A 17,322-nucleotide genomic window follows, 5' to 3' on the forward strand; every position below is an offset into this window, starting at 1 on the left:
GGGAACTGGTGTGTGGGTGATTACTTTTAGATTTTGGGCCACTAGGCCAGCAGGACCACATCCACATCTCAGGAAGGAGACTGAACAGCCCTGGGATTCCACTCTTGGAGCTGGATGCCGTGACTGGGTGGGGACTTTGGGTCGCCTCTCTCTCTCTCTCTCTCTCTTTTTTTTTAAAGATTTTATTTACTTATTTGACAGAGAGAGAAATCACAAGTAGGCAAAGAGGCAGGCAGAGAGAGAGAGAGGGGGAAGCAGTCTCCCCGCGAGCAGAGAGCCCGATGTGGGGCTCGATCCCAGGACCCTGAGATTATGACCTGAGCCAAAGGCAGAGGCTTAACCCACTGAGCCACCCAGGTGCCCCTGGGTCGCCTCTCTTAAGAAGGTGGTAAGTGGGTCCTACATGTGGAAAGAAGGATGTACACAGATACTGACAGGTCACAGGTAGTCCTGTGGCAAAGACTAATTGTTCCCAGGGTTCACTGTCCCAACAGAAGCCACTGGAGTTGAGTGGGACATGTGACTACCCAGCCAAGAGACCACATTTCCCAGCCTCACTGGAAGGTTTCCTAGAGTCTTGTTGTTTTAATCAATTAAGATACAAGCGGAAGTGGTGGGCACAACTTCCAGATGACATCTTTATGGGGCCATTGTTTGCTCCCCACCTCATCTTTCCCTTTCCTGGGGGCTGGAACATGGATGTGATGACGTGTACTGGTTTTGAACACATGGCTGTGGACACCACTCTAGGGATGGCAGGACATCAAGAGAGAAGGAATCTGAACTGAACAGCCTCATAGACCACAGCAGAGCAGAACAGTCCATATGTCCAAGACTCCAGCCATCCTTGGTCTGTTAGATGAGAGAAGCAAGCAGCCATCTTGTGCGAGTCACTATGTTTCCATTTGTCTCATCACCTGAGACTGTTCTTTACCTAAGTCACTCCTTTTTTTTCTTTAAACGTGATTATGCAGGATTTGGTTCCTACTATAGTCAAATTTGAAAATTGGTCATTATTTCCTCATGTATTTTCCCCACAGAATTTTCTGTCAGTGCATTATTTAAATGGACGCCTCAGGAGGGGTTCAGTTAATCATCTGATCCACTAATCATCATCATGGTTCTCAAGATCACAGGCATTCATGTCCAACAGATGGAGAGGAATGAATGTCACCACACCTCCTGCAACAACCCTCCCAACAAACAGTTCAAATGAGAGCTGCCATCTTGTCTCACATGACCTTTTTATTGGTCGAAGGATGAGTATCTGACCCATACTGGGCCAATCAGAGTTGAGCACCTAACTTCTTGGGCCAGTCAGAGCCAGGCACCTTACCCACACTAAGCCAATCACAGTTCTCTACACAGGAACTTCAGTTCCTCTAGGAGACTGAGAATTTGGGCTTGGGCCGAGCTGCTGCCCTGGTTTCCGTTCATTATGGAGGAGACCACTGGGGGAAATGGGCACTCAGAAGAACGGATGGGAGCTGAGATGAGAGATGGCCAGAAAAGAGTCTGGGCTGGTGCAGTTGCCCTGAGGCCCGGCTACACGCCATCTCTTCCCACAGTTTCAGGAGCCAATATGCCCTCCTTTTGTTTAATAGTGTGGATGGGCATCTGTCGTTTATGGCCACCCAGAAGTCAGTCCGTACAGTTGGGTTGCGGGACAAGGAGTGACCAGGGACTTCCAACCCTGAAAGCAATGGTTGACATTTACTGAACGCCAAGTGTTTTTGACTTCGGCCAAGCATTTCTCTGCATTCACATGTGAGTCACTACAGCCGGATAACTGGCCCTCTCTCGAGGGCAATAAAAGTTAAATGAATGAATGAATGTAGCTCGCTCCCCCACCTAGTCTCCCCAGCCAAGTTCCCGGTGCCTGCCTGGAATGACTTCCTCTAAACAAGCCCTTGCCCGCCCTGCCCACCTCTGCTGACTTTGGTCTGCTTGCATTTGACTTCTGCCTCTCCCAGAGTAAGATCCTTGCTCGCCTTATTCCCCCTACATCCTTCCCTGTCAGGCAACCGCCCCAGCCCTGCCTCCTCCCTCACTCAGGGGCACTCTCCCTGTTAAACGTGATTCACAGAAATCTTGGGTTTGGCAGAAGGTTCCTTCCTCAGGATGATTGCCTGTGTCTGCACTTGAAGTTCAGAATGGCCTCATATGGAGAAATCTTCCTTACTGTGCCTAAAAATTTAAAAGGGCCAGTGAAGGAAGAGAGACTGTTTTATTCATTCATTCATTCATTTTTTTGAGAGATTGTTTTAGAAGAGAGCTCACGGCTGAATCAGGGCTTTGTAGAAAGAGCCCCGAGTTTCCGTTCTACCCTGGGACCCTTGGCCCTACTGGCTCTGAGAGTTTGGGAAAGACACTAAAACTTTCTCGAGGGTCAGTTTCGTCATTTATTTTTTTTTTTTATTTTTTATTTTTTAAAGATTTTATTTATTTATTTGACAGAGAGATCACAAGCAGGCAGAGAGGCAGGCAGAGAGAGAGGAGGAAGCAGGCTCCCTGCTGAGCAGAGAGCCCGATGCGGGGCTCGATCCCAGGACTCTGAGATCATGACCTGAGCCGAAGGCAGCGGCCTAACCCACTGAGCCACCCAGGCGCCCCTAGTTTCGTCATTTATGAAGTGAAAGCCATAGCACGTCCCTCGGAGGACTCTGATGAGAATGAGTGGAGATCACACACGTAGAGCAACGAGCACACAGCCTGGCACAGCACTGTGGGTCAGCAATGGCCAGCTGCTGTTACTAACTGCACAAAAGTCAATTTTGGAATTGGTGGAAATGAAATAAGATGAAACTAGAGAGGGAGACAAACCGTAAGAGACTCTTAACTCTAGAGAAAACACAGAGGGTTGCTAGAGGGGTGGTGGTTGGGGGATGGAGTAATGGGGGGATGGGCATGAAGGAGGGCACGTGGTGGAATGAGCCCTGGGTGTTTTATGCAACTGATGAATCACTAAACTCTACCTCTGAAATTCACACTACATGCTAATTAATTGAATAAAATTTAACGATAATAAAGGCGAGGGTTTGGTGGTGGTAGGCCTGTGTGACTGAGCACCTGCTCCTTCTAGACAAGGTGTGACAGTGGCTCTGATTCTTCCCTTCAGACACTTTGAAATCCTTTCCGGGGCCTACAAGGCCTCACAAAACCTGGTCCCAACCTGCCTACCTGTTGGACTTCATCTCCTTTGGCTCTTCAGGATCACTGGCTTTCCAGCTGTTCTCCAAGGATGCCAAGCACTCTCTTGCCATACGGCCTTTGCACTGGCTATTCCCACTGCCTGCAACTCCTTCCCCCCATGTGCAGATGGTTCACTCTACTCCTGTCTCTGCCCAGATGTTCCCTCCTCAGAGAAGCCCACCATGGTCACCCTAGCTCAAGTTGTTGCCTCCCCCTACCCCTGCCGCCTCCAACCCTCTCCATCCATTTATCCTGCTTTAATTTTCATCACCTTGCTTAACACTTTCCTGAAGAAATGTCTCTATTGTCACATTCTCTCATCACAGATTAACTTCCTGGGGACAGGGAACACCCATACCCCCATGCTGCAGGATGCCTGGGGGGCCTGGAACAATGAGGCCAGCCAGACCCTTAGTTACTTTTTATCCAATGCGTGGAATTTTCCCCACTTGGGTGCTAGATCTCCGAGATGCAAAGGAACAACTTCAAGTGGAATTTTCTAGTCTTATTAAAAAAGAGGGGGAAAAAAAAAAGAGGAAGAAAGCCCTTAGCTTCTTCCCAGACAATTTTCTTTTGCTTCCCTCAGCTCAGAAAACAGGTCATCATCCATCCAGGCAAACCAGTACCATTCTCCGTGTTGCCTTCGCTTTTGCTCTGAAACACACACACACACACACACACACACACGTGCGGGTGCAGGCTGACATGATAGCAAGTTAGGGATCCAGAATTATAAGATATTACTAATGGCTTTCTTTTATTCTTTTCTTTCATTGTTTTTCTTTTACCTGCCTGGCACTCCATCTGTATTATGTTGTTAACCCTTTTAATAACTCTTTAGGGCAGAGACTATTATGAGCCCATTTTAGAGAAGATAAAAGCTGAGCCTGCTGGCAGGGAGCCTGGACTCACATCCTGACCTGTCAGGTACAAAGGACTGTCCTTTTTCTCTATGGCATTTCTGTGAGGACATATTGTAGAGCTGGTTTGGCGCTGACAGCAAGACGAGGGTTAGAGGTTATCAAGCTATCACCAAGGAAGGAAGTTTACCAGGAGGGGATGTGGGCCAGACCCCCCCCCCCCCCGCCCCCCGGCAAGGAAAAGAGCCTTGTTCGAAAGCACAGCTCTTACTCTGTCCCGAGGGATCTTGGTATGGTTAGAGCAGTCCTTCTCATACCAGCCCCCGGTGTCCGTATCTTCTGGACAGCTTCTTAAAAGGGATTTCTCAGCCCTACTCCTGGGGTTTCTTCTTCAGTAGGCCTGGGTCAGACCCCAAGAATTCGCATTTCTTGCAAGTTCCCAGGAGGTACCCAGGCCACAGGTCTGGGGCCATATTTGAGAATCACTGAACCAAAGAAATGTCATGGCCACGTGCTTGAAGAAATACCACTTTCCCATCTCCCTACCCACTGCACATGCAACACACTGTGACACAGGAATCATATTCTAACTCAACTACAGAAGCCAGGGGTTTTAGTGACGCTCATCTTTGTAAGGAACTGTTCTTGAGGGACACTGGAGAGGGCTACTGGATGAGCCTGCGGGTGGGAGGATAGGAAGCCAGTTAGAGATGCCTGCTTTGACTCACCTGGATGTGCGCTGGGGAGGGTGGCATGGCTTGGAGAGCAGTCTTGGAGGAGACGGGAAGCCCAGGGAAGGAGCCAGGAGGCCAGGGGCTGGTCTGGGGGAGACCATGAAGGATCAGATTTAAAGGTTAAAGCCAAGACAAGCTGGGTTCAGCGATTAACGAGGACATCTTTAAGTGTCTTTTTAGAAATGTGGTTTGTTCCTCCCAGAATTCATTACAGCTGATCCAGTAAAGTGGCTTTGGCCCAAACAGCAAAGGAGGATATAGAGTGCTGAAGTCCCTCTAGGGAGAGGGGCAGAGGGAGACAGACCACCATCCCAAGGACAAATTTGCCCATCCTTTGGATGGTGCCAGCGAAGAGTGGTCTCCATGACTTTCCTCCACCACCTCCCATCTGGCATTGCACAAACCCTGGCTGCCCCGGGCTACCCCACCGCCCCTGCCAACTCCCCCTGTTGCCCCATCTCTTCTGTGCCCCCACCTCCCTCTCCTTCTGCAGCTCCTCCTTCCCTGGTGGGCTCCTCCTCTCTCCCGCAACTCTCCAGCAATGATCACAGAAGGTAATTGTCATGATGACACCATCCTGTGGCCCATCCTTGAGAGGCACAAGACCCTGGCCAGGGTCAAGGGGAAGCATGATTATTACAAGACCGTGACAGCAAGGCTGTCAGACTTGCTTTTGAACCAAATGGGGCACCAGCTGTCCCGAGGAGGGAAACTCCACAGAGGCTGGCCTTCGGTACAGCTGGAAGAAGTCACAGAACTAGGCAGACCTGTCTCGTACCAAACAATAAACTCCATGTCTAAATTCAGGCGCACCCTCTCTGTCTCCTGAGCATCTCTAGTTCACCCCATGACGCATGTCAGGTTTCCTCTGACTGTTCCAGGTCCCCATCTCTCCGAGCCCTGCCTTACTACCCTCTGCCCTCTCTTCCCATCTATAGGAGATTCAGGGATTCTGGTAAACACCCTCCATTCGTTCCCCTCTCCCAGGCCCCCTCCGCACATGCACCCTTCGGCAGAGGGCAGCACAAAGAACTGACCTGAGTTACCTCATTTGTAGAGCGTGTGTTTGGGTTTTGCTCTGGCACCTCCATACTCCTTCCTGTGGTAACACACCCCCCCCACCCCACCCTGGGAACAATGTGCGTGTGAGTCAACTCGACCAATTGCGCTACTCTATCATGACAACAGTGATTGGCTCAGGGATGTGCACGTGATTGGAGAAGGACCAATCAAAGCCCTTCCCTGGAATTTTTCCATCTCCAACTAGTGGAGAAAGAGTTCTTGCCTCTCTGCTTTTGAGGCTCTAAGGATGTGAACCAGAGGCTGCCTGCACTCATGTTCCCTGATGCCTGGAGAAAGCCCACCTAGAGGATAAGAGAAAGAAATAAGCACCCAGAAGGATAAAGGACATGGTGACATCTGAGTTCCTGGGCCCAGCCATCCCTGAGTTAAGATCTACCCTTACCCATTATGGTTCTGACTGGTTTCTGTTATTTACAACTGAAAATGCTCTAGTGCATGTGACAGTCATTGTATCCCTTCATGTGGGGGCTCTAAGATACCATACAAGATCTCATAAGAGATCTTCCATGTCAAGTGCTTAGCAAGTGATCAGTCACTAAGTGGGCGATCAATCCACTGTAGCGGTTGGTCCCTGCCCATGATGTCCTCAGCACCAACCAATCCAGCTCTGCCTTCTGCTCCCTGCTTTGGCCAGTGCCTCATTATTCCCCTGGTCTACCTGGCTGAAGATCTAGAACCATGTTCCTTTAGTTCATTCCAGTACTGCTCACCGAAAGCCCAGTCCTCTTGTACCATACAGTTTCTCTCAGGCCCTTCCTTCTTTATTGTTCCACTTACCACTGTCCTAGTTCAAGTCACTCGCTCATGCATTCAACAAACTTTTAACTGAGGACATATCAAGGCTGGTCAATGTGCCGGCCCTGTGGACGGGTCAGCAAACAAGACAGACATCATCCTCCTGACACTCTTTCCTGTCTTGGCCCTCCCTGAGTACTTGTCAGACTAACTGCTCTTGAATTCCATTTTCATGTTACTCTTCTTAATAATGTTCCTGGTTCCCTTCGTTCCTACCTCACCAAATCTCCGTCTGAGTGCTTAGCCTTCACAAGTCCTCCACAATCTGCCTCCAAATAGTAGTAATATAATAGTATATATTATTATATATTTATAGTAATAAGTTATATTATCAATAGTAATAATATAATAATATTAAAAGAGAAGAAGCTGGGGCGCCTGGGTGGCTCAGTGGGTTAAAGCCTCTGCCTTTGGCTCGGGTTATGGTCCCAGGGTCCTGGGATTGAGCCCCTGCATCCGGCTCTCTGCTCAGCGGGGAGCCTGCATCCCTTCCTCTCTCTCTCTCTGCCTGACTCTCTGCCTACTTGTGATCTCTGTCTGTCAAATAAATAAATAAATAAATCTTAAAAAAAAAAAAAAGAGAGAAGAAGCTGCCACCACTTGTGGCATCCTTCCTGTGGGCAGACACTGTGCTAATCATTTTATAGGCATGAGCTCATGACCTGAGGATTGCATGGCTGATCAGCACAGGTACCAACCATCAGGGCAGAAACCAGCTCTCTTCACAGCCATCCAGAAAGGTGGGTGCACGATCCTCAGTTTACAAATGTGTAAGACACATTAGGGTGAAGGGTCATGCCCAGGGTCACACAGCTAGTAAAAGAGCAGCTTCAGGATTCACACCCAGGAGCCTCTAAGTCCAGAGCCTTCGCCCCATCCCAGAAGGCTTCCCTAAATCTCCACTGTACGACCAGGTTCTTCCCTGCAATTTCAACAGGCCGCACTCGGGCTCGCCTCCTTCATTCACTCCCACAGTCATTGGTTGAGGCTTCCCCTTTCGAACCATGATCTGTGTAAGACGCGGAACCTCCGTGGGGGGGCAGAGATTACATCATTTGTGCTCACTGCAATATCTCTGGTACTTAGCACTTTACCTCGGACGTCACGGTGCTCAGCAAATATTTGTTGAATGAATGAATCCATGCAAGGAGGTTTTGGAAAGAGCCAATGGTGGATTCAGCGTTCAAAGCCTGCAGCCCAAGGACAGTGTGGGCTGCAATGTTGTTTGTGGTGGTGGTTAATGTTTAATAGTCATTTGACCCACCAGGCCAGGTCTGAATTCCCACCAGACACACAGAGTCTTGATTCCCTACGGAGTAGCCAACTTGGAGTCAGGGGAACTCTGGGTTCGAATCCCAACTTTATGACTTGGGCATTTAGCACCTGCGAGCCTCCATTTACTTCTCTGTGATCTCAAACTGCCATTAGGGTTATAAGGATTAATGGATAACATTCTTCACTATCCTTTCACATACTAGCACTCCCTCAAGGTTCCTTCTCCTGCTCAAAGAGGTTTAAGACCCAGGTGACTCCTGAAACTGGACAGAACCTCCAAGACAAGAGGTAACATGAACAGCAAGGAGAGCCCGGGGCGGGGGGGTGTGGGGGTGTGGGCACCATACAAGGGAGACAGGGATCCCCAGCCAGACTCACAGCTGAGCAGTGGCTCACAACTGGCCTTAGGCTACTGGAGGTCATGGATTATGTCCACCTGTGAACCTTTGTCCCTTTAAACAGCTGCCATTGCCAAGTAGAGGCGGATTCTGGGCAGCAGTGCTGGGTGTCCCCATCTGTCCCACTGTGCCAATTCTCATCTACCCTCCGAAGGGGAGGGGCATAGCTTCCCTACTACTTCCTCACGACATCCCCCTCTGTTTTGAATGCGAATGCCTCTTAGCTTAGCACAAACAAGTCTGAACTTTTGTTCAAGTGAGCTCTTCTAGAAAACCAACAGACCAAAGAAAGGGAGCTTAGGAACCAATTAGTGCTGACTCCAGTTCCCATCGTCCAGTTCCCACCTTCCCCAGGCCAGTGATCATTGCTAGTCACCCAAACTTCTCTCTGCTTCTTTCCTCCAGGATCACTCTGCAAGGCCTGAACTCCGCTAACGAGTCATTGCGTGTTGGCGGTGGGTTCCTCAATTTCCTTCCTCGCCCAGTAGGTGATGGGAAGAAAGCAGGGTTTGGGGGACACCAGCCCTGAGTTCCACCACCAGTGCCCCGTGTGACCTTGAGCAAGCCGTGTCCCTCTCTCTGGGCCTCAGTTTCTCTATGGAAAAATGGGCCGAACACGCATATGGGTGGGTGAGAGGTGAGGACTCGGTGATGAAACCTGGAAGCCTTCGCAGAGGGCCACGCGTGGAGGGGGCGCTCACAAAGTATCAGCCGTGTCCCAGCTTTGAGTTATGGCCTCCCCTTTCCATGTCCCTCCCCGTCCCACCTCTGGCTTCCCAGTCCTCTAAGAATTGAAAAGGTCGCTGCATCTGAGCAGCACCTGAATTCAGCCCCACAGTCCCGGACAGCAGGCAGGGCGGGGGGTGGGGTAGTGGGGGGGGGCGATGCCAGCGTTACAGGGTTGGCCCAACCACGAGCGGCCAGAGCCGCCCTCTGCTCTGCCTCCTCCCTCCGGTCCTCCTGCAACCTCTCGCCCGGGCTGCGGCCGAGGGGGACCGGGGCGCCCTTACCGGAGAAGATCCTTCCGTCCCGAGTGAGGATCGCGGCCCCCACGGGGAAGTGACTGTAGGGGCAGTAGGCGGACTTCTTGGCTTCCCGGCAGGAGAGCAGCAGCCGCTGGACGAGCTCGGGCTCCAGGGCACCGGCGGGACGCTCGTGGGCCATGTCTCTCCCCTGGGGCGGCGGAGGCGCAGAAGTCCGCTCTCAGCCCCGCGGGGCCAGCGAAACGTTAGCTCCTCCCCCGGGGCGTGTCCCTGTGGGGCGCTGGGCGGGGCCGGGGTCTCCAGCCACCGCCTCCTGCGCCCCCCCCCCGCCCCCGCTCGGCTCCGCAGGCTGGGATTGGAGGGTGCCGTGTGGGGCCCAGTGTGTAAGGATGCGACTGTACCCACGTGTGCTCACCCTCTCCCCTGGGGACCACTCTCGCTGCCAACACACTGAGGGGCGAATGGTCAGGGCATGGATGCGCCTGTGTAAGGGGAGACTGCGGACACAGACTCCTCGGGGAAGAGTCTGCTGGGCGGTGGAGGGGTGGTCAGTGTGAGGTCTGGGGAGTCCAAACTCCAAGGGTTGAAATGCACCTCAATGTGTTGACTGTCTCCTTCCCTGGGTGATGCGATGAGGCTGAAAGGGCAGAGCTGGGGCAGCCACTCTGGCTTCCTGAGGGAGGGAGTGTGAGACAAAGCACTAAGACCAAGTTGCTTCTTTATTTTCACCCATTCTCCTGACTCCTCTCTTAACCCAGAATTTAAATGTATCTCGCCTGGAGGGAATCTCTGAGGTGGTCTACTCAGGTTTCCTCACTTTTTTGTTGGCAAAATAAACATTGGGTTGGTGGTCAAAGAAATGGGTTTGCATACTAGCAGCACCACTTTCCACATGTACAACCACTGGCCAGTTCTTTGACCTCTCTGAGCTAGTTTCCTCATCTCTACAGTGAGGATAGTGACCATCTCTGTTCTAAGTCCTTATAGAAGAGCTTGAACTTCGGAGTTTAGTAGACCCTAGTTGGAATTCCAGTTCTTATTAGCCATGGGACCTTAGGAAATTAATAACCATCTGTCTCTGCAGCCTCAGGTTCCTCATCTGTAAAGTGGGTGCACTAACAGTATCTTGCAGAGTTGTCATGAGGCTCGAATGAGATAATGTGTATCCAGTGAGTATGGTTAGAGGCTCCTGTGGCATCACGACAAAGCACTCTTTGTGACTTCATGCAGACGAAGTTATTGTCATTAAGTGACTGGGCCAAGATCGCATAAGAAAGGCAGAACACCAGATAGCGTGTCTAGAGGTGTCCAAACGTCCGCAGACCCCCAGCAAGTGGAAGTGAACCAGCAGCTTCTCCGAGGGCTTGGACGGAGGGTGGGGCAGGGGAAGGGGGGAAGGTGGAAGAGGGGGAGAAAATGAGGCAGCATGTCCATATCCTGCGTGTGGACATCTCGGGCAAAACAGATGCAGCCCAGTATCTTTGTGTCCTTTAGCCTGGAGCTCTCCCACATGAAGGTAAAGGCAAACACCCAGCTGGGCAAAGTCTGCCTCATTTTCCTCTCCCCTCCTCTGCCCTCCTCCCTTCAGATTCCTCCCACCCCCTTTCTACACACCCAGCCCTTAGAGAGGCAGCTGGTTCCTTCCTGCCGGCTGGTGCAATTTTCTTCTGGTTCTACACACTTGGCACTGAGAGCATTTTCTTGGATCTGAAGCAGGACTGGCAGAGATACCTGTCCTGCTTTTGTACTGCTGTAGTACCCAGCTACCTGATGACCCCTCTCCTAAGGTTCTAGGAAAGAAAACAAAGGATGTCTGGGGACCGAGTGCACCCACTCCACAAGGAAATAATTGTAAAGCTTTTGGGAGCCCAGTGTAATTGCAAAGGGAAGAGGGATATAGGCCCTGCTGTCCTAACAGGCCTGTTGGAGTGCTCTTTCTGTCCCCTGCCCTGTCTTGACTCACATCAGCCAAGGCCAGCCCTGCCCGGGACTGGGGCTGGGATTCTTGGCTCCATAGCATCAGGAAAACTTGGATGACCTCCAGGCAAATTATGGCATTGGCCCCTTCAAAGCTCTTTACCTGGGTCACAAGTGGGGACAGTGCCCCTTGCACACCCAGCTGAATGGGGCTTGGGACCAGCAGTCGTTCTAGATTTCCTGAGAGAATGGGCTTGGAGTGGCCATCTGGAAGGGGAGAGTGGGCCTGAAAACATGTACAGAGCTAAGTTTTAGATGAATAATATTACCAACAGTTTCTAAACATGCTTTAATCTCTGCTCTACATAAAATTAAGAAAAGTTAATTGCCCAGCTCAAAGAAGAGGAATATCTAAGAGAAGTGTTTTGAGTGGCGGTGGAGATTGTCAGGGCCCAAAGCCCTCTCACCCCACCCCCAGGCCTTTCCTCTGTGAAGGAGGACCACCCAGGATCCCAGAGTTAGAGCTCAGATACCATTAACTGACTTCTTCATTCAAAGAACAGTTACTCATAATCACAGCTAACTCTTATTAAGCTCTTCCCAGGTGCCAAGCCCTGGGCTAAACACATGATTTGAATTATGTCGTTTTCTCCTCACCAAGAGGTAGATGCAGGCAAGTTTCCTGCCCATGTTTTACTGATGAAGATGAGTCAGGGACAGGCGGGGTTAGGTACGGAGGGTTACATGATCAGGCTCAGCAAAAAAACCAGAAATGCTGAGACCAGAGAAACCAGAAATAAGGGGAACAAACCAGATGGCCCTACCCTGGAGATGTCATCACCAGTCCTTACTCAAACCAAGATGTCACAAGATTGTCAAGGCCACAAGGTCTTCATGTTGGCGATGGGGTCAGGACCCCTCTCACTCCTGAGAGCTTTTTCCATACCCTTGCTTCCTAAGATTCTAAGGCTCTACTCACTCTCCTTTGTCTGCAAAATTCATTCTTGAACGGTGAGATAAGAATCTCACTTTCTTGCTTCGTTTTGGTGCTGAAACCCGGGAACACTCCCACCAAAGGATGAGAAAAGTGAACTCTTTTCTTTCCTGGGAGGTGTCTTTCCCTTGGATGACCTCTTCTTTTAATAAACAACAAAACCAGGCACCTGTCAGCCAGTTAAAAGCGAATAGTGTCGCCGTTGGTCTCAAGTCTCAGGGGACAGGCTTCTGGACAAAGATTTGGTCAATCCCCCTTATAAAAGAAGGGAATGTTGGCCTAACCCTACGCAGCTCTGCTTTCTGTTCACTGACTTTTTATTTTTTTTTTATAATTTTTAAGATTTTATTTATTTATTTGACAGACAGAGATCACAAATAGGCAGAGAGGCAGGCAGAGAGAGAGAGGAAGGGAAGCAGGCGCCCTGCTGAGCAGAGAGCCGGATGCGGGGCTCGATCCCAGGACCCCGGGATCATGACCTGAGCCGAAAGCAGCGGCTTTAACCCACTGAGCCACCCAGGCACCCCTGTTGATGACTTTTTAAAAATGGCTTTCTCCCACCTCAGGGACTTTGCCCATAGTAAGGCCCTTCTGACCCTCGATGATCAGTACCCCCTTCTTCTTCTTCTTCTTCTTTTTTTTTTTTTTTTAAAGATTTTATTTATTTATTTGACACAGAGAGAGAGAGATCACAAGTAGGCAGAGAGGCAGGTGAAGGTGGGGGAAGCAGGCTCCCCTATGAGCGGGGAGCCTGATGCGGGGCTCAATCCCAGGACCCTGGGATCATGACCCAAGCTGAAGGCAGAGGCTTAATCCATTGAGCCACCCAGGTGCCTCAAGTACCCCCTTCTAATCAGGGATGCTCAGGTGCCTCAGGTACCCCCTTCTAATCAGGGATTCATTTCAGGATTTAAAATCGCTTTCCATCCTCTGCAATTTCTTCTCTAAGCACCTGGGAATATCATGGGTTCAGCCGCTCTGAAAGTGGTCTTTCCGCTGACTGTCATCTGGGGGAAGGGGGTTGCCTATGTAGATATAAGACTTTTTCATTTAAAAGTATCTTTCAGGGCGCCTGGGTGGCTCAGTGGGTTAAGCCTCTGCCTTCAGCTCAGGTCATGATCTCAGGGTCCTGGGATCGAGCCCCACATTGGGCTCCCTGCTCAGCGGGGAGCCTGCTTCCCCGCCCCCTCTCTCTGTCTGCCTCTTTGCCTACTTGTGATCTCTCTCTGTCAAATAAATAAATAAAATTCTTTAAAAAAAAAAGTATCTTTCATGAGAACTTACCTTAGGAGGAATCACCTTTCCCTCATTTTTTGCTGCCTGGTAAGACAAAGGTTTTTCCGTTAGGTACAATTTAAGTGTAATCACAGAAATTAGAACCCAAATTATCAGCAAGCAGGATTAGAGCTATCTTCTTATGTGGCAAATTTCCTGGGCCTTTACTCTCCATGGAATCCTTTGGGCATTAAGGAGGGAATTTTAAACCCCCAGCCAACTCCTTGATTAGCTGCATTAGTGGCTGGGGCTTTAAGGGGTCATACGGTTGAGACTTCCTTGTGCCAACACAAGAATATGGAATAACACTGAAGCTAAACGTCAGGGCCCGCCCCCCTCATCAGGTCATACTTGCAAATGGGACATCAGGTATATGGATGGAAAAAGTGCCCAAGGAGTAAGCCAAAAAAACATAATTGAATTTGGCTTATAATTAGCCTGATTGACCAGGCACCACGGGGCTAGGGTGGCAAGTGAATTTATATGACCAAACAATGAGAGTTCAATTGAGAGAGTTCCGAAGAATGAGCCCCTTGAAAAGGATTTCCCCTACTCTGTCCAAAGTTCAGCCAGGGGGCACACATAAGGATTGGCAATCTGGCATTTTGCACCTGGCGTTTGGTCTCCATGGGTGACCCTGGGGTCTCTGAGACACATAAAAGGATGGAGATGGCCCTGAGAGGTCACACCCCAGAGCAGGTAAGGATGGCTACTCCTGCCGGCCTGGTCCTTCCTCACCCCAAGATGTTAGGCCGTCCTCTCACATTGGGTAGGCACACTAAGGGATGCCTTGGCTTATGAGAGAGAGAGGACAGACACCTTTGTAGTCACCTCTCTGTAACAGGTACTAGGCAACTGACTCCCACTGGGATCGCGAGATGGGAAGCACCCCATCCTCCACGGGAACTCCTTTGGAATGCATCCTGAAAAACGGGAGAAGTTTGGAGCACCTGGGTGGCGTAGTCAGTTGGGCGTCTGCCCTCGGCTTGGCTCGTGGTCCCAGGGTCCTGGTATCGGGCCCCACATAGGGCTCCCTGCTCATCGGGGGGCCTGTTTCTCCCTCTTCCACTCTCCCTGCTTCTGTTCCCTTTCTCGCTGTGTCTCTCTGTGTCAAATAAATAAAATCTTGAAAACAAAAACGGGGAGAAGTATGATCCACAGATACCTAAAAGGAGATGTATGAAGTTTTTCTGTTCTTAGGCCTGGCCTCAATGTCACCTGGAGGATGGTGAAATTTGGCCCCCAGAGGGCGAGTATTAAATATAATATTACCTTACAATTAGATCTCTATTGGAGCACCTGGGTGGCTTATCGGGTTAAGCCTCTGCCTTCGGCTCAGGTCATGATCTCAGGGTCCTGGGATTGAGCCCCGCATTGGGCTCTCTGCTCAGTGGGGAGCCTGCTTTCCCCCAACCACCACTGCCTGCCTCTTTGCATACTTGTGATCTCTCTGTCAAATAAATAAATAAAATCTCTTTAAAAAAAAAAAGCAATTAGATCTCTATTGTAGGAGAGATGGTAAATGGGAGGAAGTTCCTTATGTACAGGGTTATTTTTTCCCCCTGTGAAAGCAGGCAGATTTTTGTAAAACCTATAAATTGGGCCCCAGTCTCCTGGCCTCCATAAGTGATCAAGAAAAGCAACTACCTAGTAACTCACTCCCTGAGGTTCCTTTCCTGGTGGTACTGCTGCCCTTTAAGCCTTCTCCCGCTCCTTATCTGGGGTTGCTTGAGACCGAAAGTCTTCCTGATGACAAAAAGATACATTTGTTATGTCCATGAACTAAGATGCCAGTGAATTCGGCCCAATTAAGGTCCACAGACCTTTCTCTCTCCAAGATTTTAAATAGATTAAAAGGGACGTGGACAAATTTGCAGATAACCCTGACCGATAGACTGGTCTTTCAAAATTTAACTCAAATGTTGGAATTAGACTGGGAAGCTGTAATGTTGATTCTTATAGAAAAGCCAGCTGCCCTACGGGCTGCTCGGTACTTTGGGGATGAAGCATGGCTGATGGGGAAAGGAATACCAGTGATGACAGAGTGTTGGAAAACTGGCAGGAAGGGACAGGAGCCCCTGCCCTAAGAGGAAACCACCCTTAAAAGGATTTTACAGCATCCTGGAAGAAGCCCGCCACCCTTTCCCACGTGACAAAACCCTGATTGGATGACCTGTGCAGGGAGGGGTAATCAGATTAAAACAGCCTGCCAACAAGCCCATAAAAACCCCCAGACATAGAAATTTGGGTGGCAACCCTCTCGGGTCTCCCCTCCCTTTTGGGAGGCTTGTACGATCGTTTTGCTGCCCACCACTCGCTGGTCTACCTCGTTGTTCTTTGAAGACACGTGACCAAGAGCTACGGGCACCGACGGAGAAAGAAATCCTCTAACACGAATAGGTCAGGAGACCTGCCCACCGAGTAAACAGGAGGTCTCTCTAGAAGACCCCAGATGGGACTATGATCGTTCTTGGGATTCTGGAGACAAAAACACTCTCAGGCATGTGTTTTAGAAGGATTAAGAGAACCAGGGCTAAGTTTTTAAACTAGTCCAAGCTGGCCCATGTAGTGCAGGGGCCCTTCGAGCCCCCGTCTACCTTAGACTAAAAGAGGGTTTAACACGACACACCTCTCTCGTCCCAGATCCTCCAGCGGGAGAATAATATCACAAGATAAGTTTGTAACTCAATCGGCTTCTGGTATTTGGAGAAAATTGCACAGTCTGGCTGTAGGTCCAGCCAGCTCCCTAGACACACTGCTGAAGATGGCTAATTCCATATTTTTTAATAGAGATCTGCGGGAGGCCCAGGAGAAGGAAAGGGGCAACCAAAAGGAAGCCATTTTTCTATTGGCAGCCATAAAGGACAAGACCTCTTTGTTAGGTCGGGTGACTCTGGGAATGCAGGAGAAACAATAAAATGGCCTCCAGACTGCCATCTTCCTCTACCCATGACTTTTTGGCCAGAAGGACATCTGTTAAGGACACATCACCTTGAGTAAACTGAAACCTATGTGAGAAACAGAAACCAGCCACTTTGGGACTTTCCAACCCCCAAACTCTAACCTTACCAAATATGGTTATGAGCCCTGCCCTGCCTTGGCCCAGTAAAAGCTCACTCAACCCCTTCCTGGGCACAACTTCCCCGACTCTCCTCTCCTGAGTCCTGGAACCTCGCCTGAGGGCGCCTTTAATAAACCTTGCCTTACACCTATCTTGCCTGGTGTCGTGTGTATCTTGCCTGTAAAACCTTACACTCTAGTCAATCCAAGGAACTCTGGTTGCCTGTCATAAATGCAGGCAAATCAGGCACTTCAAAAGAGAATGCCTCCCCCCCATCCCAAAGCTGCCACAGCTCTGTCCTATATGCAGAGGAGACCACTGGAAGCAACTGTCCTCATGGACAAAGGTCTGGAGGCCAGTCCCCTTCTCAAGGGATCCAGCAAGATTGACAGGGGCCCGGAGCTCCATCTCTCTGCCCAGTGGCCCAGAAGATCATCGCCAAGTAGGCGCCTTGGGTTCCACTGGAGACTGAAGGAAACAAAATCAGTTTCCTTCCGGATACATGGGCCACCTACTCTGCCCCTCTTTCCAATCCTGGTGGCCTCACTACTCAGAGGGTTACAGTAAGGGGTGTCTCGGGAGAAGCCCTCTGCTGTGTCTGGGAAGAGATAATATTTACTCTTTGATTTCAAATCATGCCTGAAAGCCCGACACCCTCACTGGGAAGAGCTATTTTGGCTCAGACGATGATTACTGTACTGGTGGCCCCTGGATAGCTTTTATGTCTCCCTCTAACAGGTTGAAGTCAACCGCCA

The 17,322-nt window shown here is 50.2% G+C and overlaps 1 protein-coding gene across 2 annotated transcripts in view; it reads right to left on the bottom strand.

Moving 5' to 3' along the window:
- CDA (cytidine deaminase) overlaps positions 1–9,571 on the bottom strand; it is a 30,691-nt gene extending 21,120 nt beyond the window's left edge. The window contains exon 1 of one of the 2 annotated variants that reach the window (XM_047727792.1): positions 9,348–9,571. In XM_047727792.1, the coding sequence (XP_047583748.1) occupies positions 9,348–9,501 (154 nt within the window). In that variant the 5' untranslated portion in view covers positions 9,502–9,571. The remainder of the gene's footprint in view (positions 1–9,347) is intronic. The other variant, XM_047727791.1, reaches the window with a different exon arrangement.
- Between the last annotated feature and the right edge of the window lie 7,751 nt (positions 9,572–17,322).

This window comes from Lutra lutra, chromosome 4 (genome assembly GCF_902655055.1).
Source record: "Lutra lutra chromosome 4, mLutLut1.2, whole genome shotgun sequence".
NCBI lineage: Eukaryota > Metazoa > Chordata > Mammalia > Carnivora > Mustelidae > Lutra > Lutra lutra.